This window comes from Prinia subflava, chromosome 27, assembly GCF_021018805.1.
Source record: "Prinia subflava isolate CZ2003 ecotype Zambia chromosome 27, Cam_Psub_1.2, whole genome shotgun sequence".
Classification (NCBI taxonomy): domain Eukaryota; kingdom Metazoa; phylum Chordata; class Aves; order Passeriformes; family Cisticolidae; genus Prinia; species Prinia subflava.
The window spans coordinates 3,978,909-4,006,691 of record NC_086273.1 but is presented as its reverse complement, the minus strand read 5'-3'; the positions used below and the strand labels follow the sequence as shown (position 1 = coordinate 4,006,691).

The window sequence follows — 27,783 nt, the reverse complement described above, 5'->3', positions numbered from 1 at the left end:
CCCCCCCTCATGATTAACAGGGTACATTTTAAGGCAGAAGGGGTATAAAACATGGGCATAGAACTTGGTAACAACGGGGTGTGTAACAATTTGCTAACATACATAACTCTTGTCTAAAACATGAACAGGTATAAATTTTATGAGGTTAACGCGAGCTGAAATTCATAAAAGCAGTCGCTGTTGGTTGATAAACAAAATGTTAGCTCTTTGCAAGCGGTCCTTAACAAAGGCAACTAATTTGTTCAGTATGCAGGGACCAAAAAGCAGGGTAAGTATTATTATAGTGAGGGGTCCTATCAAGGAAGATATTAAAGTGGTCAGCCATGGAGCATGATTGTACCACGATTCAAAACTGTTTTGTTTGGCCTCTCGGTCCTTTTTTCTTTGGGCGAGTCTCTCTCTGAGCTCGGCCATGGAGTCACAGCTGACTCCCGTATGATCGGTGTAAAAGCAGCACTCTTCTTTAAGGGCTGCACAAAGCCGTCCTTGCTGCATGAACAGCAAGTCCAGTCCACGCCTGTTTTGTAGCACAACTTCAGAAAGGGATGAAACGGACTTCTCCAGGAAAGAGATGGATTTTTCAATACATTGCAAATCTTCATCAATCACGGCTTGCAGCTGGGAGAATCCCTGGTGCTGGGTGATGAGGGCTGAGACGCCAGTGACTGTGCCGGCGGTTCCTAGACCAAAGAGCATCGCTAGCGTTATGCTTGTGAAGACTTCTCTTTTCTGCAGTCTGTGGGGTTCTTCCCAGAGCTGGTACACTTAGTCTCCTGAATGATATAGGACCCTGGGGACAATAAAAACTTGCACGCAAAAATCTGCAGATTTGTTAAACACTGGGAGATACACACATGGACTGACCCCGTTTGGTGGCAGACCCACATCGCTGATGGAGACGGAATTGTCCATTTATTTGACTTCTTTGGGAGTGTAATTGCCTCTATGCAGAGATCACCCTTCTGCTTACCTAAGGTCATGTTTCCAAGACATATGCCTTGGCCAGTGACGTAGTCCAGGGTGATTCCCCTCCGGGGGGTGTCCCATCTGCACTGAGGTGGGTTGTCTGAGTAGCTTAGTGACGCATTTAGAGCGACTCCATAAAAAGGGGGTTGCGCATCAAGGCACAGCCAGCAGGGGTCTGTCTAGCTTGGGTTACTTTGGTTCAGCGACAGAAAGGCAGCTTCTAGCATGCGAAACAAGGGGCTCTGCATGGTTACATTGGGTTTTCTAGCCTAACGGGGTGAATAGATAAAAGGCTAGGCAAAGAGAGCATGTTTTGCACGGGGCATGGTAGACTGGTGATGGCTGGCTTGGCTGGAAAAGCTGCTAGAAGGCTTTGAGGGGGGCTTTTAACTGCTAGGCTGGGCCCTACAGCTTGAAATGCTGGAGGTGATTGAAGCTTGATTATTTGTACATTCTTAAAGTTTGTTTTTGATATAAACACTGACCATGCTCGACCTAAGGCCCATCTGGGGTCAGTTGGCTGTAAAATTGTCATTTTGTAATGCCAGCATTGTCTGGTTTAATCTACAGAGGTGTCAAAGGTGAGCTACAGCCGTCTGGGGCAAGGGTGACCTTCAAAATCTTATGGGGCGTGCTCGGTCCCCAACCTTCAGTTTCACTAGTTACGATGGTTTCACAGCCCCAGTACCCACAGTATCCATAACCCGGGTACTTACACCAGGGTTTCCCAGGGTTAGAGGCTGGGCACCAGTAAGTTCTGTACAGCCACACAAATCTATCAGATGGAAAGCAATAATAGGTTACATGGGGACCGAATATGTCTCCTATGTCAAACTCCCAAGATGGGGCGTCTGCTGTAATTTTTTCTTTTATCACTGTTTCGTTACCCTGGAATCTTAGAACCCATCTAAACGGCTGGTGAGAATAAGATTCTGGCTTTGCCCGTGTTGTGGCTAAGAGTGCTAAAGCAAAAGCAAGAAGAAGTGTTTCCCTTGTTAGGTCTCACCAATGAGGCATTCTTGGTCAGTGTTGTAATTTCTTCTTCTGGCTTCCAGGTATATGGACTACGGGAACGCTTTGAGCTTGGGCCCTGCAATCAAAACCTCAGAGTTTTTGTTAGTTTCTTTCTGAATTTCAGGTTTAATGGACTTCAGTGGGCACCATTTGATGACATTGTCCCTTTACAGCAGCATAGCCTCAGCCTGTGAGGACCAACCTCCACCCTGGTTCCCAGTCTCCCAGTTCATTCCTGACTATAACTGGTGGGCCTTCTTCTAACGCCTGAGTGGCCCAATGCTTTTGAACGGGGCTTTGAGCTGCATCTCCTCTAGAAAACTGGTTCAGCACTAAAAGAGCTGTGACTAATACACGTGCCTGCTCGCCAGGGGGAATGGCGGTGGTAAAGCCTTCTGCTTTTGCTAGCACTTCAATTTTTGTTTTCAGAGTTTGGTTTGCCTGCTCAACAATGGCTTGTCCTGTGCTATTGTAGGGGATACCCTGTACTAAAGTGATGCCCCATTTCTGTGAAAATTCTTTGACTGACTTAGAAGTAAAGTTAGTACCATTGTCTGTCTTAATTTGTCTCGGAATGCCGAGCCATGCCATAGCTGTCAGCCAGTGTAAAATGGTCGCTTTGGAGTTTGACTTAGGATGCTGGGTGGCTACAATCATCCCACTCTGAGTGTCTACAGTCACTGTGAGCCACGCACAGGGTTTCAAGAGCTGACAAAGGGTGAAGTCTGATTGCCAGATTTCTGAGGCCTCAAGGCCTCTGGGATTGACTCCGCTGGTCCATAAAGGTGACTTCTGGCAATGTGGGCACCTGGCTACGACATACTTGGCATCTGCGACTGGGATTCCACACTTTTTCGCCAGTGCTTTGGCTCCTATGTGGAGCGACTCGTGTAGTTGGTGAGCCTCTTGCAAAGTCCATATTCCTCTGGCTGCAGTGTCTGCTCTGTCGTTGCCGATTTGAAAATAACCCTTGACCGGGTCGTGACTATTAATGTGGATGACCGAAAAGGTGCCTTTGCAGGAGGAAATGGCTTCTTCCAGCATCACTGCCGCTGTAGACATTGTGACCCCTGGAACAGACATGGCTAGGCAGAGTTTTGCTACAAACATAGAGTCCGTGATAATGCTGAGATGCTCCTTGGGGAAGAGATTGCATGCTAAGGCCACGGCTGCTGCTTCTAGCTGCTGCACCAACAACGTGGGGTCTGTCACTTTGGTGCATTGCCATTGTCCTTCTGTTTGCCACACTGCTGCAGCTGTTGAGGTTGCTGAAGACGCGTCGGTGAAGACTGTGGGTCCCGGTTGTGGTGGATCTATAACTTTCAGTGGGAGGTCAGTGTTGACAACTGTCAGCAATCGGGTCCAAGGAGGCTTGGCTGTGTATTTCACTTCTCCGCTGAAACCAGTCAGGGCAAGCACCAGATGTTCTGATGCTGCTGTGGAGTGTGTGGACAGCTGCTTGCGGAAGGGAAGGTAGATCTTTGCTGGTTCAATGCCTAGGTGTTTCAGGGCGAGCTTCCTGCCTTTCATGATTAGGTTGCAGATATGTTCGACTGCTGAGGAGAAAGCACACGATGGCTTTCCCATGACTACCCACTGGATTGGCTGGCCTTTTTCAGGGAGTCCCTGGGCTAATGCTCCCACTCCCCCTTTTGGTATAAAGTGGACATACAAGTCGACTGGCACACCTGGGTTCCATCTGGCAAGTGTGCCTGTGGACATCTGTTGTTCAATGAACTTGAGGGAGTCTGCTGCTTCTGGCGTCAGGGTCTTTGGCTCCCAGGGATTCTTTCCTTTCAAGAGGTCATACAGGGGTTCCATGATTTTGGGGGGAATTAAGATGATGTTATGGAGTCACTGCAGAGATCCTACAAGCTGCTGCATGTCGTGGAGCGTGCGGATGTCTCAGCGGATTTTCATTTCGGGAAGGGTTATGTAGGTTCCTGTGATTCCCACCCCCAAGAAGGTTACGCAAGGTCCTTTCTTGATCTTCACACTGGCAATCTCAAATCCCTTAGTTTTGAGTGTTTCTGTGATTGTAGACCCTAGCTGATCCACTCAGTCCGTTGATGGTGCGGCGACAAGGATGTCATCCATGTAGTGGATGATGCTCACGGACGGGTCGCTGAGGCGGACTGGAGCTAGCGCGTGATCTACAGTGATCTGGCATATGGTGTGGCTGTTAACCATGCCTTGGGGCAGGACCTTCCATTGGAAGCGTAGGTTGGGCCGCTCGCTGTTAGGGAACATGACTGAAAAGCGAACCACTCTATCTTCAGCATGCAATGGGATGGAGAAAAAGCAGTCTTTGATGTCCAGCACGGCACAAGGCTGTCCTTCAGGAATGGCTGAGTTCAGTGGGAGCAATATCTGGACAGGGCCCATGGGTTGAATGGCTTTGTTTACCTCCCTGAGATCATGAATGAAGCGATAGCCTTCGCCAGACCGCTTAGGAATCACGAACACCGGGTTGTTCCACGGGCTGGTGGAGGGCTCTATGTGGTCTTTCTGCAACTCATGATCAATCAGTGCTAAAAGAGCTGTCATTCGAGGCTTTGACAAGGGCCACTGCTCAACCCACACTGGATTGGAAGATTTCCAAACTAGCTTAAGGGGCAGTGGGGGGTGCATGGCAGTGGCCCTTAGGATAAATTTGTAATTCTGGCCCCTAATAGGGTTAAGGCTTCTCTCCCTAACAGGGGTGGGGATTTGGGCATGACATATGGGTACAGAACTATTGGTTTCTCTCGTCCCTTGTCTTTTGTGTAAAGTATTAGAGTCACTGGTTGGACACTTTGCCATGCTCGGGACAACCCTACAACTCCATTTACAGGTGGAACTTTCCCTTAGTTTCCTTCCCTTCCTTTCCAGTGTCAGGGCCAGGACATTTGGGGGATTACCGTGAAGTTGCTTCCGGTATCCATCCAGAAGCCAAGGCTGACAGCAGAGTCATCACGGCTGTTGTGGAGGCGGCAGGTCTCCCACACTATCAGCGGATCCTTTCCTATCTTTACTGCCAGGGCCACCCAGGGGTTCCATTCCCCGGAGGGGGTCCCTGCAGATCCTGGAACACAAGTGGACTTTGAATTGCTGTCTGTGGTGGGGGCAGTGGAGTTTGGGCCACCAATTGGGCTGCAAAGTTGGTCATCTATCGTGGGGGTAAAGGGTTCAGGAGCTGTTCGCTCCAGTGACAGGGGGGTTTGACATAGCTGGGCCGCCCTGCATTCCATGTGGGAGGAGGATGTATGCAGCCCGACTGCCCCCTCCCCCTTATGTTTCCCTGCCCCCGGGACTTGCAATCTTTGGTGAACTGGCCCTTTTTGCCACAGGCTCAGCAAGGTCCTCTTGTGTAAGGTCTGCGCGTGCTTGGCACGGGGGAGCCAGCGGTTGTGGCTGTTGTATTTGTGGGCAATTGTTTGCAATGTGGCCTGGTTGACTGCACTTATAACAGCCTATCGTGTTAGTGAGTGCATGAGCCACTGGTTGAGAGGATACCCAAGTTTCCTCTTTCACCACAAGTCTAATCATTTCTGCCAAACTGGCTCCTGGCGGCAGTGACCATAAGATCTCTTTTGTTATGGAATTGCATTGTTGGCAGAGGCAGTCAGCTACGACTGGGCCTTTAGCCTCTGAAGGCAAAGATGAAGAGTCGACTGCTGTTTGGAGCCGGTCGACAAACTTTGTGAAGCTTTTGCTTTCTGCCTGTTTTATTGAGGCCCATGGTGATTGCTGAGACACAAGTCTAGAGGCAGTGTGGATGGCCTCTTGGGCCGCTTGGGTTGTAGTTATAACTTCAGCGGCTGTCGGGCTTTTGGCCTGTTGCATGGGGGTAATCACCTCATCGTGGCATCCTAGCAATTTTGAAAAGGTAGAGCCGTGTAGTGCTTGTCCTTCACCTGATGCTTGGGCTAACAGTTTTGTACAATTGTCTTCCCACTCTTGTTTAAAGATAATCATTCCAGCTCCATCAAATATTATTCGGCAAAATTGCTTAATGTCAAAATGGAGCATGTTGTTGTTGCCAAAAATACCATCTATAAGAGTGGTGACCATAACCAAATTAATTCCTTTGTCCTGAATTGCTTTGACTACTGTCTGTACATCTTTGAGGTTTAATGGTGTGTGAACTCTCTGTTCGTTCTGCCCTTCTCGAGTTACCTGAACCGGGAATGCATGTACATTGGCTGCTCTCCCCCAGCCCGCGCAAGCCATTTTTATTTTCCCCAGTCTGTAAATTGGGTTGATTCCCTTTTTGATTTTGTTTCAACACCAGTAGGGCTTTTATGTGGTTTCCCTTTAGGCTGCACCCGGTATTTTTCCTCTTTCTCGGAGTCTGTGTCGGTGTACGACGAGTCGTCCGAGTGAGTTGTGCAACTGTCAGAGCCGGAAGTTGAGCAATAGTGCGGTTCCAGGCTCCGGTACCTTTTTGTTTGGCTTCGGCCCCGCCCCTACCTCCTGAGATGGTACTTTTCCTTTCCTTTGGTTCTGTCCTGCCTCCGATTAGGGGAGGTTCCGCTCCGCCTCCGGGATGGGGAGGTCTGTCCCCGCCTCTCCTGAGGGGAGGGCTTTCTTCGCCCCCAACGGGGAGGGAAAACTCTTCCTTATAAGGATATGATTCCAACAGCAGTTCCTGATTGGTTTGCTGCCTCCCCTTTCTCTCCTCTCCCCGGTCTCGCCCGCCCTCTTTTTCGCGCCGCTTGTTTCAACGCTCCTGCCCCCTCCCGGTGACTTGGCGCCATTTTGAACGGCATATGGTGGTGGCTTTTCTAAACCCTTTTCTACATTAGCTTTTGCCATAATGTCGTTGGCTCCTTCAGTTAACTCACTGTAAAGTGATTGTGCAGGTTGGTCTCCTAACAGGGGTTTTAAATTCTGTGAGGAGGGGCTGGGCGGTGCAGTCAGGGATTTTTGGGGAAGTTTCGGGGAGAAATGGGGAGGTTGCAGGGAACCGAGAGAGGGGATCAGGGGGGCTTCAGGGGGTGCCGAAAGGTTCAAATCTGGGGATTGGGGAGGGGGTTTTTGCATTTGTGAACCTCTGTGTTCGGAGGGATCGCCTTCTGTGATGGTTTGTGTGGCGGCCCCCACCCCCAGTTTGGGTGCAACAAGCGGGCCCTCAGTGACTTTCCAAGTCTCCTGCTCATAGAGTGCTTTGCACAGAGCTAGCTTAACTTTCCCCCACGCTTTCAATCTTTTTCCACTGCCCGAAGACTCAGTCTCTTCAGCCAGAGCTGTGGTGCATTTGCCCCACACTTTGGGATGTAAAACATCCACAGGTATAGTAATGACCCCAAGTTCTATAAATCTTGCAATAGCAAGATTAAAATCCTTAAAATTACAGTCTATTCCCCATTGCTTATAAATTTCACTCATGACCTTCCATCTTTGGCTGGTCCAGTGGCATCCAGCTCGCCAGAGACGGTTCCACCGCTCTGGTCGCTGCTCCCATCCAGGCAATACCCGCTCCCGTTGACTTCTTTACGCTCCCGCGGATGTCCCAGGTTTCAGCACCACTTGTTGCCTTCTAGCAAAGGCGTGACGACCTGGTTCCGAGAGCCGGCACGGCAGCCCAACCTCACTTGAGCCACTCGGGCCACAGACACGCTGACACCAATGTGGTGGACGGCAAATGGCCTTTATTGGAACAGGGCTTGGGGTTATATAAGTTGGGTTGGCTAAGCCATGCCCTTCTACATATGTCATAGTCAGGCCAAATTGGGCACAACAGTAAACGGACATGGCTGGGTGAAACAGGGTGGTGCAAACTGTGAAAAAAACTGGGGTGTTGGGTAACATTGATCACAAGGGGGAAAGGCCGTCTCTGCCTGTGACAGCCTGATTTCTTCCGAGCGCAACCCTATCCACCACAGATCGAGGACAGAGAAAGAGAATTCAGCTGAAAGACTCAAAGAATTCTGCTTACAGAGGTCATTACTGGTCATACTGCCCCCTGTAGAAAGGTGACATCATTCCAGGCAGCCTGGACTGAGCATGTGGTTCCTGAGTGGGGTTTGTTGTTCAGGAAACCTGCTCAGACTTTTCCATTCTTTCCTTACCAAGAAGAAAACTTCTCCTGGGCCTGTGTGCAGGCAGAGCCCTGAGGAGAGCAGCTGGGACATGGTGCAATGGGCTGGGACATGGAGCTGCAGAGCTCAGGGGACAAGGTTCTGATGCAGGGCACAGGGATGTCAGTCCCAGGTGGGCCATGTCAGAAATGGTGAGGATGGGGTGAGGAGCAGGTTGTCCAAACAGGGTCAGCCCTAAAGGAGCTCATTCTTCTCCATGCCCAGACCTCCTAAGGAGACATTCAGCATCAAGATCACCTGGGGAATGCTTCTATCAGCTCTTCTCTAAACTGAAAATTAAAAAAATACTCACTTGATTGAAGATAAAAGTCATGAGGTGCACCTTGAAATCTTCCTCCCTAAAAGAACTACAAATGGACTTCAATGAGCTGCACAAGCCCTGAAGACTTGAGGAAGATTGAAGAAAGACAAGGAGCCCAAATGGGACTTCCGATTTTTCATCAGACCCCCGGTGGATTTGAGGCTGAGTCCAGGACCCTCAGTCACTGAGAGAAAGTTGCAGAAGCTGCTCAGGGGGTCAGAAGCAAAACTCCAAGTCCCTTGGAGCATCCCTGGGCCCCACTGAGGGCAGGGAGTGCCCAAGGCTGCGCAGGCACTGCTGAGAGCAGATCCTTGAGGGCAGGATTGCAGGGAGCCCAAGGCTGTGAGCAGGGAACTGCAATGCTGAGCAAGGCCTGGGCTGGCTGCAGGGAGCAGAAAGGCCAAGCCCTGAGCCCAGGCTGGCACAGCAGGGCCTGTCCCTGGCGGGTGGCTCGGGGCTGTTTGTGGGGCAGGGGGATGGCAGGGGCAGCAAGGACAAATGGCATCAACCTGTGGGACACTCCAGATCCTCATGGAACCAAGGGCCAGGGTGACACTGTGGGAAGTTGTGGAACCAAGGGATCATCATGGCACTGCTGGGGCCCATGGAACCAAGGGGCCAGGGTGACTCTGTGGGGCCTCATGAAAACAAGAGGCCACTGTGAGCCTGCAGGGCTGTAACAGCCCAGAAAACCTAAATGCTGGGGGGAACCAAAGGTTTCTTTACTCGTGTTTGCTACAAAGGAGGAACACCAACCAGATCTTCTCAACATGGACAGATGCAAAGAATATTCTTGGTAGGAAGGGACCCACAAGGATCATCAAGTCCAGCTCTAAAGTGAATGGCCCACACAGGGATTGAACCCACAACCTCTGTGATGAGCACCACGCTGTAACCAACTGAGCTAGGAGGTCAGAGTGACACAAAATTTTACAGCCAAAACACAGACAATCAAGGAACTTTGGCAAAGGGTTAATTACAACATCCAGTTCAACATGAAACTCTTATCATAGCATTAACTGCATTAACTTAGCCCATTTAACCTAAAAGCCTGTAACCCTTAAGATGATAAGGATTAACTCAAAAATGTCCCAGGTAAGTAGGATTAGAAGAAGAAGAAGAAATGGAGAACCACACAAAGACAGCAGATCTGTAGAAAGACACACCTACAGGTACCAGCTGCTCGGGTTCCAGCGTCGCTCACAGAGGAGCCCCAGGAGAAGGCAGCAATCAGAGCATGGGCTGGCCTCGTGCTCCGGCTTTTAACCCCCTGGGCCTCCATCGGCCCGCCCCTTGGGTGGGACTTCTAGTTGCTTGTCCAATCAGAGTAAGGGTAGGCAGCAGCTGCGAGAGTGTGATTGATTGACAGCTGAGCCAATCACAGCTGGGTTACCATAGTGGCTGTGCATTGTGGTACGCCATGGAATCGGCGACCATTGTGAAACTCGGGGTTCCCAAGGAACCAAGAGTCCGTGGTGACCTTGTGGAGCCCGTGGTGTCACAGAGGAGCCACTGTAACACAGCGAGGGTGCGTGGAGCCAAGGGGCCATTGTGACACTGCAGAAGCAAAAGGGAACATTGTGACACTGCAGGGCCTCATGGAACCAAGGAGAGCATTGTGACACTGTGGGGTCCCACAAAACCAAGGGAACATGGAACAGCTCTGGCTGGCTGGGCCTCCTGGGGACCACCTGACAGATATGGCTGACCTTGGCATGTTGAGGGCTGCTCCTCCTCTGCCCCTGGAGCACTGGGGCTCTGGGCTTTCCTTCCTATGGGGCAGAACTGTCCTTCTCCTCCAGGGCCCATGGCCAAAACTGGGATTCCTCCTCCAAATTTCCTGATGTGCAAAGATTGTTCCCAGATGAAATCTGTCAGGACAGACAGATCTCACTGCCTTGGCCACCCAGGGGCCCATATCTCCTCTCTCTATCAGACACTGGGACCATGTGGTTTCTTTCTTATGGGAAAACATCATCCATCTGGACCTGGTGCCCATGGCCAAAATCGGGAATCTGCCTCCAGAATTTCTCTTATCTAAGGATTATTCCCTATATCCAAGGAGAGCTCCCAGACAAAATCTGCCAACACAGACAGGTCTGGCTGCCCTTAGCCTCCTGGGGGTCCCTCTCACCTGCTTTCCAAACACTGGGACTTGATGCTTTCCTTCCAAAAGGGAAGGAACCATCCTTTTCAAAGTGTCTGTGGTCAAAATTGAGATTCCTCCTCCCAAATTCCATATATCGAAGGACTCCTCCTTTACCAAAGGTTGCCAGGACAAACAGGTCTGGCTGGCTTGGCCTCCCAGGAGCCAGCTCTCTCCTCTTCTGCCTTTGAAACACTTGGGCTCTGAGCTTTTCTTCCTATGGCAAAGAACTGTCCTTGTTATCTAGGCAGAAATGGCCAAAATTGGGATTCCACCTCCAAATTCCGCATGGAACCGAGGGAACATGGAACAGGTCTGGCTGGCTTGGCCTCCCAGGGGCCACCTCACAGGTCTGGCTGATCTTGGAGTGTCAAGGGCTACCCCTCTTCAGCTCCTGGAGCCCTGGGGCTCTGTGCTTTCCTTGCTATGGAAAACAACCACCCATCTTTTTAGATGTCCATTGCCAAAATTGGTACTATTCGTACAAAATTTCCTATAATCAAGGCTAGATCCCAGAAAAAAAATCCCTTCAAGCTCTGGCTGGCCTTGGCCTCTGGTGCTCACCTCTCATCTGCTCCAGAAACTCTGGGGCTCTGTTCTTTCCCTCCTGTGGAAAAGAACCAACCTTCTTGTCCAGGCACCATGGCCAAAATTTGAATTTGGCCTCCCAAATTCCATATTGAAAAGATTGCTCCCACACAAAGAAACCAGGAGAGAGAGGCCTGGCTAGCCCTGTCCTATGGCCATTTTCATGGACTATGAGAAGTATGTTCACAATTGCAAACATCTTGGAGAGGGCCCACAGATCTCCCAAGATGGGGTTTGGAGGCCTCAGGCACACAACCACTTTATAGGGACAACGGAGCTCTGTGCTCCTTGGGTTGGAGACTGAGGACAGTGGAGGAGAGCCATGGGAGTGTTTAAAGAGTGGTTTCAGAGAAGGTGGATCCTTTTCACCTAGTGGAAAACAACCAGAGAAAAATGAATTAATGCCAAGTTTAGCTGGGGAGGCCCAGACTGGACACAAGGAGAGAGGAATTTCCCTCCCAGGGCAGGGATGAGGTGCAACACATCCCCCAGCAGGAGTCTGGAGCAGCCCAAGGCTCTGTGTGCCCAGGCAGAGGCAGGCAGGACGCAGAGCTGTCAGCAAAGGAAGGGCCCAGCCAGGTGGGGCAGCCGGGGGATGAGGACAGCCTGCAGGGACAGAGGCGCAGGGCATGGACACCGTAGCACAGCCTGGGCTGCACAGGGCACAGGCATGGGCAGCAGCTGAAAGGCCCTGACACAGCCAACTCCTGCAGCACTTGGGCCATGGCTGCTGGCCCTGGGCCTGAGGCATCAGGAGGGGACAAGTGACCCTTGCAGGCCTGGGGCCTCATTGTCTCCTTGTCCCTGCTCAGTAGTCTGGCCCACCTGTCATCATTGCCACCAGTTTTTTGATTTAACTGATCCAGCAACACTTTCTCAGTGGGACCCATTAAAACCTTAAGAAACTTTGGAGTTTTTAATCTGACTTTGAGTTCTTGAGAAGTTTGTTGGACACTCTCTGGGGGACTGAGTCTCACATAAACAACACCAAATCTCAAGAGACTCATTAAAGTCCTTTTGCTGTTACTGTGCTGCTGAGCTGGGCTGGGCTCCTGGAACAGAGGCAGCTCCTGGAAACCAAGAGGAGCTTTAAAATAACATTTCTCCTGAGGAGCAGCTTGTCTCCCAGCCCAGCAGGGCTGAGGGTGCTGCCTGCAGGTACCTGAGAGCAGTGAAGCAGACAGAGGCTCAAAGCAACATGAAGGACAATTCTGAGATTATTCATGGAGAAATCTTCACAACTTTTGGAAATTCTGAGCTTCTTTGTGGAGAAATGTTCCCCACTTCTGACAGGGTAAGTCTGTGGCTGCAGGGATCTCCTCAAGCTGAGCCAGGACAGCACTGAGGTGACTGTAAGGATGGCTCTGCTGCCCTTGCTGCTTTGGGGGAGGATGTGCTCCAGAGCGGGGCTGCCCTGGGCAGCGTCAGAGGGACAGGGCAGGACGGCTCCTGCTGCCAGGGACGGCTGCAGGGGCTGAAGCTGGGGCTGCAGCCAGGGCTGCCCAGGGCTGTGGTGCAGAGCAGGTGCTGCAGCCCTGAGGGCTCTTGGCCAGCCCAGGGCATCTGCCACCTGCCAGGGGCAGCTCTCAGCCTGCCTGGGAGCTCCCATGGACTGTGGGGAGAAGTTGGAGGTGGAAGGAGCCACCCCCATCAGGGCAGATTCCTGCTGCTGTGGAGATGGTGCTGCATGGCCAGGGCTGCTCTCAGCTTTCTCATGAAGGAAAGGGAAAGTGGCTGTCAGGGTTGTCTGTGTCACTGACACTCCTGCACTGTCAGCCTGGGGATCAGCAGATGTGCCTCAGATCTCCCTCAGAAAGTGCCTCCTCACCCTCCTCTAGCTACAGACAGCAGCAGCAGCACCTTGGCTTGCAGCATCTGTGTTTGTCTGAGCGGCCCTTAAGGCCCTGGTGCCAGGGAGATGCCCCTGGGCAGTGCCCTGTGCTGGGAGGGGTGTGCAGGGCAGAGCTGAGCCCCCAGGGCTGGGCTGGGCTCTGGGAGCAGTGGCAGAGACAAGGCTTGGACAGAGAGGAACAGCTCCCAGTAGGCACAACTCCAGGCAGCAGAGAGACAGACCAACCCTGGATATCCCCATGTGTCAGGCAACAGAGATAACAAAGGTGAGAAGAATTTAGGAAAATTTGTTTTGAAATTGCAAACTTCAATTACAACTTTCAGAGAGTCCACTTTATTTTTCAGGAAACTTTTAAGTGCCATCACCCTGAAATAGAGGGAGGTGTAATGAGCAAAGGGCACCTCTGTGGGGACCAGCAGGTCTCAGTGCACTGGGGCACAGAGAGCTCTGCTTTTCATCTGGGCTCCCCAGCTTTCAGGCTAAGAGCAATGCTTAAGATGTAGCAGTAACTAAGTAGCAGCAGATACCTGAACTTAAAAAAGTTTAGCAAAATTCATTCACAGGAATAAAAGTGATTATTAGAGGATTCCAAATACAATACATAGGACTGACTCAAATAGAATGATATCATCTTGTCACTGTCTTCTTTCAACAGTCCATGATGCCCAGAGTGAAGCAATGTCCAACAGCAGCTCCATCAGCCACTTCCTCCTGCTGCCATTGGCACACATGCGGCAGCTGCAGCTCCTGCACTTCTGCCTCTTCCTGGCCATCTCCCTGGCTGCCCTCCTGGCCAACGGCCTCATCATCAGCGCCGTAGCCTGCGGCCACCTCCTGCACAGCCCCATGTTCTTCTTCCTGCTCAACCTGGCCCTCAGCGACCTGGGCTCCATCCTCACCACTGTTCCCAAAGCCATGCACAATTCCCTCTGGGACACCAGGAACATCTCCTATGAAGGATGTGCTACACAGCTATTTCTGGTTTTTTTTTTCATTTTAGCAGAGTATTTCCTCCTCACCGTCATGTGCTACGACCGCTACGTGTCCATCTGCAAACCCCTGCACTACGGGACCCTCCTGGGCAGCAGAGCTTGTGCCCACATGGCAGCAGCTGCCTGGGCCAGTGCCTTTCTCTACGCTCTGCTGAACACGGCCAATACATTTTCCCTGCCCCTCTGCCATGGCAATGCCCTGGGCCAATTCTTCTGTGAGATCCCACACATCCTCAAGCTCTCCTGCTCCAAATCCTACTTCAGGGAACTTGGGCTCATTGCTTTTAGTGTCTGTTTGGTATTTGTCTGTTTTGTGTTCATTGTTTTCTCGTATGTGCAGATCTTCAGGGCCGTCCTGAGGATCCCCTCTGAGCAGGGACGGCACAAAGCCTTTTCCACCTGCCTCCCTCACCTGGCTGTGGTCTCCCTGTTTATCAGCACAGGCTTTTTTGCCTACCTGAAGCCCTCCTCCATCTCCTCCCCATCCCTGGATCTGGCAGTGTCAGTTCTGTACTCAGTGGTGCCTCCCACCCTGAACCCCCTCATCTACAGCCTGAGGAACCAGGAGCTCAAGGCTGCAGTGTGGAGATTGATCACTGGATCATTTCAGAAACATTAAACTGCTGGCCAGTTTCTGCAATCTGTCCCAATAAAATACATATTTTTAGCAGTTGTTGATTTGGTTTTGGGTTTTTTTCCGCTGTTTTAGTTTTCATTGATTTTCACAAAGCAAGGCCATTGTTTTTGAACTTTCTTGTTTTGTTTCTCTCCATGTTTTCTCTAGCCCCAGACTGTGTCAATGAGGAGCTGTGATCATGGTGGATTTTAAACAAATTAAAGGTTCTCCCAGCAGTGTTTTCTGATGAGATCCTCCTTTTGTTCTCTTCTCTGTGGCTGCAGCAGCAATGTCTGTGTGCAGAGCTGGGGCAGATCAGTGCTGGCACAGCAGCTGTGCCCAGCAGCAGCAGCACTTGGTGTTGCCAGTGCTGCTGCCGTGGCCCTGCCCCGCTGCCCTCCTGGCCCTGCTGTTGCTGTAGGGCCTGAGTGCTCTCGGGGCCGGGCACAGGGCTGGGGGTGGCAGTGCCGGGGCTGCAGCAGGGACAGGCCATGGGCACTGCTGGGGCAGCGCTGACGCCTCAGGCCAGGGCCTGGGGGCTGCAGGCTCCTTGCCCAGGCTCTCTCCACAACACGGCCAGGCCAATGCTCAGCACAGAAAAGCCCCGTCAGCAGCCCCAGGCTGGCCGTGGGCAGGCTGGGGGCAAACAGCATGGCTGGGGCTCTGCAAGGTCCCTGGGGGAGACAGGAAGGAGCAGCAGAGCAGGGGCTGATCCATCCCCACTGCGCTGGACACCCCAGGGCAGCGTCCCACAGCGGCCTCATGCACCTGCCAACAACATCCCCCTCTGCAGCCCTGGCCTCTCCCCCAGCTCACACAGGTGCTGCATCCTTGCAGGCACAGCCACGGCAGCACTGCCTCAGGAGCCCCTGTTTGCACTGCCCAGAGCAGGCGTGAGCACCCCCATGGTGTTGGTGTGGGGAGATGAACCTGAGTGAGCACAAATGCCATCAGCCCCTGGGGCCAGGAAGGGCTGGGGGACAGGAGGGAATCCACTCAGGTTTGTGGTGGCCTCTGATGTGAGCCAGAAATTTTTTTCTCATGAGCTGTGAGTTTCCTGTGCCACAGCAGACATTTTTACTCAGAGCCAGGGCTGCCTGGTAGCCATCCACAAACTCTACTGAGCATTTCTTTTGCTTCACCTTTGTTTTCTTTTCATTGATCCAGATTTCTTCCTCTTGCCTATCCCTGTTTGCCCTTTCTAGTCTAATCACACCCTCCATTTCATTTCCCAAGGTGGCACCATGGGAACATCGCTTGGGGAGCAGGATCATCCTCCAAGTGCTTCAGGAATTGTCTGCAGGCTCCTGCAGGGCCTCCTGCTGCTCCCTTGCCAGAGGCACCACAGGCCAGGGGGGCACATCTGCCCTGCTGTGTCTGCCTGTGGGGCTCCCTGCTCTGGGCAATGAGGAGGGGCTGCAGAGGCTCTGCAGGACTGACAGGATGGGCTTTGGGGCTGTGAGGAGAAGCTGAGGGACCTGGGCTGCTGCACCTTCTCAAGAGGAGGCCCAGGGCTCATCCTGCAACTGCTGCAAGGGTGGTTTCAGAGAAACACAGAATCAGCAAGGTTGGAAGAGACCTTGGAGATCATCAAGTCCAACCTGTGCCCTGACACCACCTTGTCTCCCCTGAGCCTCCTCTTCTCCAGGATAAACAACCCCAGCTCCCTCAGCCACTCCTCACAGGACTTGTGTTCCAGAGCCCTCACCAGCCTTGTTGCCCTTCTCTGGACACGCTCCAGCCCCTCCATGTCCTTCCTAAATTGGGGGCCCAGAACTGGACACAGCACTCGAGGTGCAGCCTCACCAGTGCCCAGCACAGGGGAAGAAGCCCTGCCCTGCTCCTGCTGCCCACACCATTCCTGATCCAGGCCAGGAGCCATTGGCCTTCTTGCCCACCTGCCCACACTGCTGCCTCATGTCCAGCCTGCTGTCCAGCACTGCCCCACGTCCCTTTCTGCCTGCCCACTGTCCAGCCACTCTGTCCCCAGCCTGGAGCACTGCAGGGCTTGTTGTGGACAAAGTGCAGGACCCGGCCCTTGGTCTTGTTCAGCCTCAGCCTGTTGGATTTGGGCCCTGGATCCAGCCTGTGCAGGGCCCTGTGCACAGCCCTCCTACCCTCCAGCACATCCACACTCACACCCAGCTTGGTGTCCCCTGCAAATTTGCTGATGCTGGACTCAATCCCCTCCTGCAGATCCTCAGTGCAGATATTGCAATCCCCGCTGGCTGCCTCTGATCTCTGGGCCATCCTGGGGGTGCCCTGGGGTGGCTCTCAAGGGGATCTGTTCCATCCCCTTGCTGGGCACCCAGGGCAGGCTGACAGGCCTGCAGTTCCCCACATCCTCCTTCCAGCCCTTCTTAGGGATGGGCTCCCATTGGCACCTCCAGGCCTCTGGGCCCTCCCTGCTGAGCCAGGACTGAGGAGAAATGATGGAGAGCAGCTTGGGGAGCTCATCCAGCAGCTCCCTCATGGCCCTAGCATGGATCCCATCTGGTCCCAGGGACACCTGTGAGCATCTGAGTGGCTCAGCAGGTCCCCAGCTGCTTCCTCCTGGATTGCAGGGAGGCTCTTCTGCTCTTCTGCTGTGCCCATCTTCCAGCTCAGGAGAACACTTGTCCTTAGGACAACCTGTCTTCTTTTTGAAAACTGAGGAAAAGAAGGGGTTAGGTGCTGAGCTGCGAAATAAGGACTTTAGAATTTGAAATTCTAAAGCTGTTTTGTCCTGTTCCAGCTGGGTTGCACTGGGGATATCTTAACCTGTATGATACTGGGTCAAGAGAGGTCCTGGGTTTAAATACACTTAGATCCCACAAAATCCCACTTCCCTCCCCACGCACTCTCCACCTTCTTGCACATCATATTATAAGTACTCCTTTGCTGTGCAACGGCTCCTGGTTGTCACTGGCAGGGTCTTGTGATGAACTAAGAAGTCTCTCTCTATCTCTTTGCAGGTGCAGTGAAGGTTTGGCTAATTCCCAGGTCATTTTTTCCTGGCCAAAAGCAGGAGCCTGGTTCTTGCTGGTTTCCTAATCTACTCATTCTGCTTTTTTGGGTCTTCACAATACCTAAGTTCTGCTTTACTGTGTTTTAACATTATACATCTTATCTAACAACTAAATTTCTATGTGTTCTGTTAATTGTTTCTACCTAACAAGTTACACTTCTTTGTGTTCTTGTAGAAGTTGCTTCTCTACTTTTACAAAGTTCCTAATAGGCTATATATATATTGCTGTTCTCCCCTTCACCTGTTTAACCACATTATATGCTTCTAAAATCCTGAATTTTAATATGCATATATGTTTCTTACATTAATTATCCCCATTTTCTTCTAAGTGATGCAAATTCTTTTGCTTCCTAAGGTACTTATCATGTTCTCTATGACTATCTTTAACTAGTTGATTAAAAACCACAATAGACCATTGTGGCCATCCTTCGTAACAGTTTTTTAAATTCCAAAAAAATCATAACCAAAACCAAAACAAAACTTAAAGCAACTAGAATTGTTAAAACTATCATAGGATGAAAGAATCGGTTTAGAAACCCTGTTGCAGTAGGAAACCATCCAAAAATGCATCCCACCAGTGGTGAGATGTGTCTTTTTTCATCTTTCTAAAGACTCTCCTTACAGTCTCTGTGTTATGGTGTATTGTAATTTTTAACACTTGCCTCAGAGATTTACAAGAGTTCCATGCAGTTTGCTCTTTGATTCTGATTGCAGTGAAGGAGGTGAGGAGCACTTGCAATGGTCTTTCCCACTGTGCTTCCAAAGCCTTTTCTACAAGAGACTTTACACAGACATAATCTCCAGGTTGCACATTATGCACTGATCTATGCAGTCCCCTACACCAGGTTCCCAAGACATGTTTTTTAATATTGTTGAGTTGTTTTCCTAGGGCTAGTATATATTCTGTTATAGCTTCTTCCTCTGCTTGTGATGATGTTCCCTTCTGCACCTCACAGGGTCACCCATACAGGATCTCAAAGGGACTCAGTCCTTCCTTTGCCCTTGGCTTAGTTCATGTGTGTAAGAGAGCTAAAGGGAGAGACTGAGGCCAAGGCAGGTTGGCCTCCTGTCCTCATTTCACCATTTGCTGCATGATCAGGTGCTTCATCTTTGCCACTTGTCCACTTGATTGGGGACTCTATGGGGTGTCTCACTGCCAATTTATACCCAGAATATTGCTAATCTGTTAATTTGAAATAAAATGGGCTCTTCTGTCTGAGGAGATGACGGCTTGAACCCTGAATCGTGGTACAATTTCTTTGATCAATACCTTGACCACCTCTCGAGCCTGAGCAGTTCTAGTGGGAAAGGCCTCAGGCCATCCTCAGAAGGTGTCAGTTAATACCAATACATAACAAACCCCCGTGTTTTTGGGAGTTCTGAAACATCAATTTGCCATTGTTGGCCAGGTCCATTCCCTCTCCCAGTCTGACCCATTTCTGGCTTTGGAGTGTTTTTGGGATTTGTCTGGAGGCAGAGATCCCACTGTTGGGTTACTTGCCTTACTGTAGTGTGTCACTTTCTAGCTATGATGCCCTGAGCCAAGTGCTTATGCAGGGCCTCTGTTCCTCAGTGCCTCTTCTTTTGCTCTTCCTTTCCTATAGACCATATCAGATGGCTGGGTATGATTGCCTTTCCTTCTGGAGTGTAGGCCCACATTCCTCTATTGTATGTCCCCTTCAGATCTGTGATTAGTTTTAGATCCTCTTTGTCATAATTCAGCTTACCTTAAAGAGAAATTTTTCCATTTAGAATTAAAGCTCCTTCCATTTTGCCCTTTCACTTTGCTGCTTCTTTTGCCTCTCTGTCCACCAGCTTGTTTCATTTTTGTAATTCTGAGTTTGCTTTTTGATGTGCTCTGATGTGCATGATTGCTATTTTCTTTGGGAGCTGTACTGCCTTTCATAATCTCAGGATTTCTTTTGGAGCATCTTTTAGATCCTGATGGCTTGAGCACGTTGCTTCAATGGTTTCCAAGCAGTCCTGGTGTCCTGTTCCCCTGTGTTTCCACTGAGGAAAGAAGCTGCATTGACAATGTTAGTGACCACAATCTCCACATCATCCTGTTCTACCATGATGGCTTGAGACCTCAGGAATCCCTGTGGAGGAAGCCAATGCCCGCCCTTCCCTTTTAATACTGCAGACCCGGTATGGGACACCAACACAGTCATTTTCTGTCCCAAGGTGAATTTCCCTGCCTCTTGGATGTTCAGCACCACGGCTGCTACCGCACCCAAGCACCCTGGCCATCCTTCTGCAGCTGCATCCAATTGCTCAGAAATGTAGGCACTGCCCCACGGTGTGGTCCCAGATCTTGTGCTGATATTCCTGGGGTGATCCCCTGTTTCTCATGAGAAAACAAAAAGAAAGGCTCACTCACATCAGGGAGCCCCAGGGCTGGAGCTGACATTAGGGCCTTTTTCAGTAGTTCCAAGGCCTGTGGAGCTGGTTTATCCCATTGGAGATGCTTCTGCTCGATGTTGATCAGTGCATACAGGGCTGAACAAGCAGTCCATAATTACAGATCCAGAGGTGACACGACCCGGTCATTCCCAGAGAAGTTCTCAGCTCCTTTACACTCTGTGCCTTTGGTGTTTGGCATGTAGCCTCCTTCCAGGCTCACCCTAAGGTCCTTTGCCTGGCACTAATCTCACAGCCCAAGTAAAGGACTTCTCTCTGCAGTATTTGGGCTCTCTTCTTGGACACTTGGTACCCTTGGAGCCCTAAAACATTCAAGAGACTCACTGTCCAAGCCATGCAAGTATCTTCTGTTTCAGTGGCAATCAGGATGTCATCTAGGTCTTGTAGCAATCTTCCTTTCCCAGGTGGGGATTCCCAAGCCTTGAGATCCTTGGCAAGTTGATTGCCAAATATGGTGGGGGAATTTTTGAGGCAGTCCAGTCCAGCTGAGTTGAGTTCTTTGTCCACTTTTAGGATTTTCCCATTCAAAGGCAAATGTCTTTTGGCTGGCATCATGGAGAGGGAAGCAAAAGAAAGCATCCTTCAAATCTGAAACAGTAAACCAGGTTAGTTCTGGTGTTAATACTTTTAACAAAGTATATGGATTTGCTACTCCGGGATATAAATCCTCGACTGTTTTACTGACTGCTCTAAATCCTGGATTACTCTCTACGTTCCATCAGGTTTCTGGAGAAGTAATATGGGAGTGTTGAAATCAGATTTGCATTCTCTTAACAGGTCCCATTGCAAAAATATTCCCATTACCAGCTGGGTTCCTTCCCTATCTTCTTTCTTTAAGGGATATTGTTTTACTCTTACCATTCATTGTCCCTCCTTGAGCTTTACCTCTTCTGATGATGCATTTTTGGCTCTTCCTGGCTTCTCCGTGGCCCACACAGCACACCTGGGCTGTGATGTCTTCACTGATTTTTCCTTCTGTGGCAACATCAACTAAAAGTAAACTCATTATTTGAATGTATTGTTCAGCGTCTGCCTCCAGAGTAATTTCTCCTTTTTTCAAATCTGATGACTGCATTTAATTGTTCAAGTCAATCCCTTCCCAGGAGTGCATGTGGCGAATTAGGCATATATAAAAATTTGTGTATATCTACTTTTTTTCAAAATTTATATTTTTAGTAGTTCACAAAAGGAAGCGTTTTCAGCTTGGCCAGTGCCTCTTTTAACTATAATATGATTTTTTCCCACCAGAGTTTAAGCTTTGGTTAAAACCGAATATATTTGCCCTGTATCAACTAGAAATTCCATTTGTTTTTGCTCCTCTCCCTGCCCACAATTTCCTTCCAATGGGTCAGTATCCATCCTAAAGGACTTCTCTTGGACACTTCTTTACTCTGGTGGCTCCCCATTGTAATTGTAGTTATTGACACAAGAGGACAGTGTTACCACAAAAAGGCTCTAAAGTTCTACTTGGATATGCTTTCAAGAAACACTCTGAAACCTAATTACTCAGAACCAAAATTCCCACCACCAAAAATAAAGTGCAAGTACAAAAGACCGTATATCCCACCACCTGTTGATAGAATTCCCTGACAAACACAATTTTGATAGCAGCAAGGATTTTAGCAGCAAAAGGATAGACAAAACTGACAATACCTTGGGTTCTGCTCGAGCTACCCCAAAGCTCACAGCAGCCACCCTGCGTGCTCAGCAGAAATCCCCTTTTTCCACCTTTCCAAGACCTTTTCCCAACCATCAGCGCTTTCTGTCAGACGTCTCTGACACGCTGCCTTTGCCAGGCGTGGGCGTTCCCAGCGTCTCACAGGCGTCCCTGGGCCCTCCCTTCATTCCAGTCAAACACCCCTCACCTGCCCTGCAGAAGGTTCTTGTTGTCCTCTGCAGCAGCGGCCGGAGAGCGGAGGTCCTCCGGACAGACCCGGCCGCGGCTGGGAGTGTCCACTTCCCGCTGGCTCCTGCAGCCAGGCCCAGAGATCCGAGCCACGGCACCAAAACTGAGCTGCACAATGAGGACTTTGCAATTCAAACTGTAAAGCAGGTATGTTTTATTTCCAGCTGGGACACACGGGGGATTTTCCACCATACCTGTGTACCTGGTTGAGACAGGTTTAAGGGTTAAATACACTCAGATCTCACAAAACCACCCATACCTGCCTGCCCATTCCCTGCCCACTCTCTGCCTCCTTGCACTTCATATTATAATTAGTCTTCTGTGGGAAAAACAACGGGAGATGAGCCTCATCCTGATAATGATCAACAGGTCTCAGCTTTATTTGGATCTATTTGCACTTATATAGTATTGTTAATTAGCTTATGCATAATGCAAAACTACAGCTCATGATTGGTTTACATCTTGACGCATATTCTTTGTGCAGTCGGCCTTGCAGTTACAATGCGGTTACAATTTTCCTTATTCTTGCATAATTTTATGCTTATGTTCCTGCTGCTCCTCACATCCAACACGTACACACAGTTAAATCTTAACTAGCTTAACAGTATCATGGCCCTTGCTGTGCAGCCATGCATCAGACAGACTCTCCATAGTCTTCTCTGGTGCCATGGCTCCTGGTGGTTGCAGGCAGGGGTCTTCTGATGGAGTAAGAGGTCTTCTTCAGTTGTTCACTGTTTGACCTCTGCCTCTGGGCAGGTGCAGGGAAGGTTTGGGTAACTCCCAGGTCACTTTTTCCTGGCCAAAACCAGGAGCCTGGTTCTTACTGGTTTCTTAAGCCACAGGTTCTACTTTATCAGGTTTTCACAATACCCAAGTCTTCCTTTCCTGAGTTTTCACAAAATACACAATATACATCTTATCTCTATGACCTTTACCTAGCAAATAGATTCTTATGTGTTTTGTTGGAAGTTATTTTTTGTTTTCTAAGATTGCTAAATAAGCTGTATATTTCTGCTTCCCTTCCATCTGCTTAAGCACAATAAATGACTCTAAAATTCTGAATTTTAGGTATGTTTCCCATATCAAAGTGGCCTGTAATTACCAGGATCCTCCTTTCTACCCTTCTTGTGAATGCACATCACATTGGCAGCTTCCAGTCCTCTGGAACCTCAGCAGTGAGCCAGGACTGTTGGTTATTGATGCAGAGCGGCTTCACAAGCTCATCTGCCAGCTCCCTCATCACCCTGGGCTGGATCCCATCTGGGCCCATGGATTATGAACATCCAAGGGGCTCAGCAGTTCTCTGACTGCCTCCTCCTGGAGAACAGGGGCACCAATCTGCTCCCTGACACCCCTCCATGATCCACACTGGGGAATGGCCAAATGAGTGTGGGCAATGTGGGAAGGGCTTCAGCTGCAGCTCCCACCTGATCACCCACCAGGTGATCCACACAGGTGAGAGGCCCCACGAGTGTCCTGAGTGTGGGAAGAGGTTTCAGAGCAGCTCACATCTCCTCCTGCACCAGCAGATTCACACAGAGGAGAGGCCCTTCCGCTGCCCTGACTGCAGGAAGGGCTTCAAGCACAACTCCCACCTCGTCAGGCACCAGTGCATCCACACTGGGAGAGGCCCTGCAAGTGTGGGGAATGTGGGAAGAGCTTCAGCACAAGCTCCAGCCTGATCTGCCACCAGAGGATCCACACCAGGGAACAGCCCTACGAGTGTCTCCAGGGTGGGAAGAGCTTCACCCAGAGCTCTCTGACCAGACACCAACAGAGCCACCAGTAAGGGAAGCCCTGTGAGTGCCCCGACTGCAGGAAGGGCTTTGTGCACTGCCCCAGCTTCATCCCCCATCAGAGGACCCACACTGGGCAGAGCCCTGGTGACCACATTCACTGTGAGCCATGGTGGGAAGACACTTGGCGGGTTCTCCTTTTGGTTTGACCCTCATTTTCTTCTGATTTGTGTTCATCCCTTAAAAACATCTGAAACTGGACTAAAAAGAAAGAAAATTATCAAAGATACGTATATCCTCACCATTTGAGGGGCATTTTAGGGTTTGGGGACATATTCTGGAAAAATTGTTGCTTCTTGAGGGATTTCGGGCACTATTCTCCATCTCTTTGCATTCCAAAAGCCAAGATGGATTGATCTGTCATCTCAAAAGGACTCAGTCCCACTGAGAACAACTCAATCTTACCCCAAAAGGCCTCAATCCCACCTCAAAATGGCTTGTTCCCTCCTCAGAAAATTCAGTCCCATGCCAAAACAACTCAATTCCAAAGCCTCCAGGGTGTGATGGGGTTGGAAGGAGATTGGGAGACATGGGATCCAAACTTGAGGGTGTGGGATGGGGATTGTGTGGGGCTGGGTGGGTGGGATGTATTTTGATAGTAAAGAAAACTTTCAGAATTATTGCTTTCTGTCCTGTTCATTTTCCATCAGTTCCAGTTTGTTTTTCAGAGTGCCACCTTCTCAGCTGATTGTGTTTGTGTCCTCCTTTCTCTCCTGCCTTTCTCTGCCTGCTCTGTTTCTCTCACAGTGTCTCTCTTGAACCAGGGCAGCTCCCACCAAAGATCCTCCTCTGATTTAATTCCCAATCCACGAGCTAGAACAACGATGGGTGAAGTTATGAAGGTTGGTGTTGCCATGAATTTTCCTGGTTTGCTGAGCATCCATATTAAAGGAGAAGTGAGCAGCTTCTCACGCTAGTGAATGTAAACACAGGACCATGTTCTGTAAATACTGCCCTTGTTACGAATGCCTTCTCAAGGAGAAGGGGAGGTTGAATGACAGCCTCCTTGACCAATGTGGTTGAGAGGTGGGAATACTACCCTCCAATCCATGGTCACCTTGCTATAGGTATATAATAGGGAAATAAACTAAGGGGCAGGTCTTCTGCCCTGCATGCTCTGTCCACCCAGATCTGTCTCCCCAGTCTCATTTCTGGTAGGCCTCGCGGTGATAGGCTGGCAGTGAAATGTCACTGTAAGATCTTGCTCCACTTGGCTTTTGGCTCCTTGTGAAGAGCTTTGCCTTCAAGGGCAGGAACATCTTTTACCACTGGGATCTGGGATTGCAGACCCTGGCAGTGTGTGCCATGGATCCCAGAGGGGCATTCCCGAGGCTCCCAGGGTGCTGCTCCTGCCGTGCCTCCCAAGGAGCTGTGCAGGGCCAGGGGACAAGGTCCAGCAGCTGTGCTGGTTCTGCAGTGCCACAACAGCCCCTGGTTCCAGGAGTTTCCATACTTTCAGCAGCGCTTCCTTGGTTCCAATGATGCCCTGCTGTGTCACAAGGGATATTTGGGGTCATCAAGTCCTTCAGTGTCACAAGGGCCTGCCTGGTTCCATGAGCTTCCAGTGTCCCACTGCACTCCTTGGATGGGCAGTGTGACAATGGACCATTGGCTCCGTGCAGCCCCGCTGGGGCACCATGGACTCCTTGGTTCCAGGAGGTTCCAGTGCTGCCACCACGGTCTCCTTGGACCCACAGTGTCACAGTGGCCACTGGATCCACGTGGCCCTGGTGTGTCACAGTGGCCCCTTGGTTCCAGGGGACCCCAGGGTCACAGTGGGCTCCTTGCTTCCATGTCCCCCCTCAGTGTCACAACGGCCCCTTCGTTCCATGAGGAACACAAAAGCTTTGTAGGAACATGGAGCAAATCCTGCTGAACACACCTGGGAACATCTGTCTGCTTTCAAAACAAAGGTTAAAGGTGAGGATGGCACCAACAGCTTCCATCTGCAACAGAGAACATGGGAAAGGACAGGGACAGAGAATTCAGCTGAAAGACTCAGAGAATTCTGCTTACAGAGATAATTTCTGCTCACACTGTCCCTTGTAGAAAGGTGACATCATTCCAGGCAGCCTGGACTGAGCACGTGGTTCCTGAGTGGGGTTTGTTGTTCAGGAAACCTGCTCAGGCTTTTCCATTCTTTCCTTACCAAGAAGAAAACTTCTCCTGGGCCTGTGTGCAGGCAGAGCCCTGAGGAGAGCAGCTGGGACATGGTGCAATGGGCTGGGACATGGAGCTGCAGAGCTCAGGGGACAAGGTTCTGATGCAGGGCACAGGGATGTCAGTCCCAGGTGGGCCATGTCAGACATGGTGAGGTTGGGGTGAGGAGCAGGTTGTCCAAACAGGATCAGCCCTAAAGGGGCTCATTCTTCTCCGTGCCCAGACCTCCTAACGAGACAATCAGCATCAAGATCACCTGGGGAATGCTTCTATCAGCTCTTCTCTGAACTGAAAACTAAAAATATACTCACTTGATTGAAGATAAAAAGTTGAGGTGCACTTGGAAATCTTCCTTCCTAAAAGAACTACAAATGGACTTCAATGAGCTGCACAAGCCCTGAAGACTTGAAGACAATTGAAGGAACACAAAGAGCCCAAAAGGGCTTTCTGTATTTTCATGAGCCCCACAGTAGATTTGGGGCTGAGCCCAGGACCCCCAGGCACTGAGAGAAGGTTGCAGAAGCTGCTCAAGGAGTCAGAAGCAAAACTCCAAGTCCCTTGGAGCATCCCTGGGCCCCACTGAGGGCAGGCAGTGCCCAAGGCTGCGCAGGCACTGCTGAGAGCAGATCCTTGAGGGCAGGATTGCAGGGAGCCCAAGGCTGTGAGCAGGGAACTGCAATGCTGAGCAAGGCCTGGGCTGGCTGCAGGGAGCAGAAAGGCCAAGCCCTGAGCCCAGGCTGGCACAGCAGGGCCTGTCCCTGGCGGGTGGCTCGGGGCTGTTTGTGGGGCAGGGGGATGGCAGGGGCAGCAAGGACAAATGGCATCAACCTGTGGGACACTCCAGATCCTCATGGAACCAAGGGCCAGGGTGACACTGTGGGAAGTTGTGGAACCAAGGGATCATCACGGCACTGCTGGAGCCCATGGAACCAAGGGGCCAGGGTGACTCTGTGGGGCCTCATGAAAACAAGAGGCCACTGTGAGCCTGCAGGGCTGTAACACCCCAGAAAACCTAAATGCTGGGGGTAACCAAAGGTTTCTTTACTTGTGTTTGCTACAAAGGAGGAACACCAACCAGATCTTCTCAACATGGACAGATGCAAAGAATATTCTTGGTAGGAAGGGACCCACAAGGATCATCAAGTCCAGCTCTTAAGTGAATGGCCCACACAGGGATTGAACCCACAACCTCTGTGATGAGCACCACGCTGTAACCAACTGAGCCAGGAGGTCAGAGTGACACAAAACTTTACTGGCAAAATACAGACAATCAGGAACTTTGGCAAAGGGTTTATCACAACATCCAGTTCAACATGAAACTCTTATCATAGCATTAACTTCAGTAACTTAGCCCATGTGATCTAAAAACCTTTAACCCTTAAGATGATAAGGGTTAACCCAACAATGTCCCAGGTAAGTAGGATTAGAAGAAGAAGAAATGGAGAACAACACAAAGACAGCAGATCTGTAGAAAGACACACATACAGGTACCAGCTGCTCGGGTTCCAGCGTCGCTCACACAGGAGCCCCAGGAGAAGGCAGCAATCAGAGCATGGGCTGGCCTCGTGCTCCGGCTTTTAACCCCCTGGGCCTCCATGGGCCCGCCCTTGGGTGGGACTTCCAGTTGCTTGTCCAATCAGAGACAGGGTAGGCAGCAGCTGCTATTGTGTGATTGATTGACAGCTGAGCCAATGAGAGCTGGGATAATGCTGCCCTTGCAGTGTGATTGATGGACAGCTCGGCCAATCAGAGCTGGGTTACCATACCAGCTGTGTATTGTGGTGCCCCATGGAATCAAGGAGACCATTGTGAAACTCGGGGTTCCCAAGGAACCAAGGGCCTGTGGTGACCTTGTGGAGCCCGTGGTGTCACGGAGGAGCCACTGTGACACAGCGAGGGTGTTGGTGGAGGGTTAAAAAATATAATTTCTAGATT

The 27,783-nt window shown here is 50.6% G+C and overlaps 1 protein-coding gene across 1 annotated transcript; it reads left to right on the top strand.

The window, feature by feature from the left end:
- The first annotated feature begins 13,611 nt into the window (after positions 1 to 13,611).
- Positions 13,612 to 15,157, top strand: LOC134562359 (olfactory receptor 14A16-like). The gene has a single exon (XM_063419734.1). It carries the CDS (start codon positions 13,629 to 13,631, stop codon positions 14,559 to 14,561), a length of 933 nt encoding a protein of 310 aa, XP_063275804.1. The 5' UTR covers positions 13,612 to 13,628; the 3' UTR covers positions 14,562 to 15,157.
- Positions 15,158 to 27,783: the final 12,626 nt, after the last annotated feature.

Excerpts from the sequence above, each read along its gene's own strand:
- LOC134562359 (XM_063419734.1), top strand. The coding sequence starts at position 13,629 with ATGTCCAACAGCAGCTCCATCAGCCACTTCCTCCTGCTGCCATTGGCA.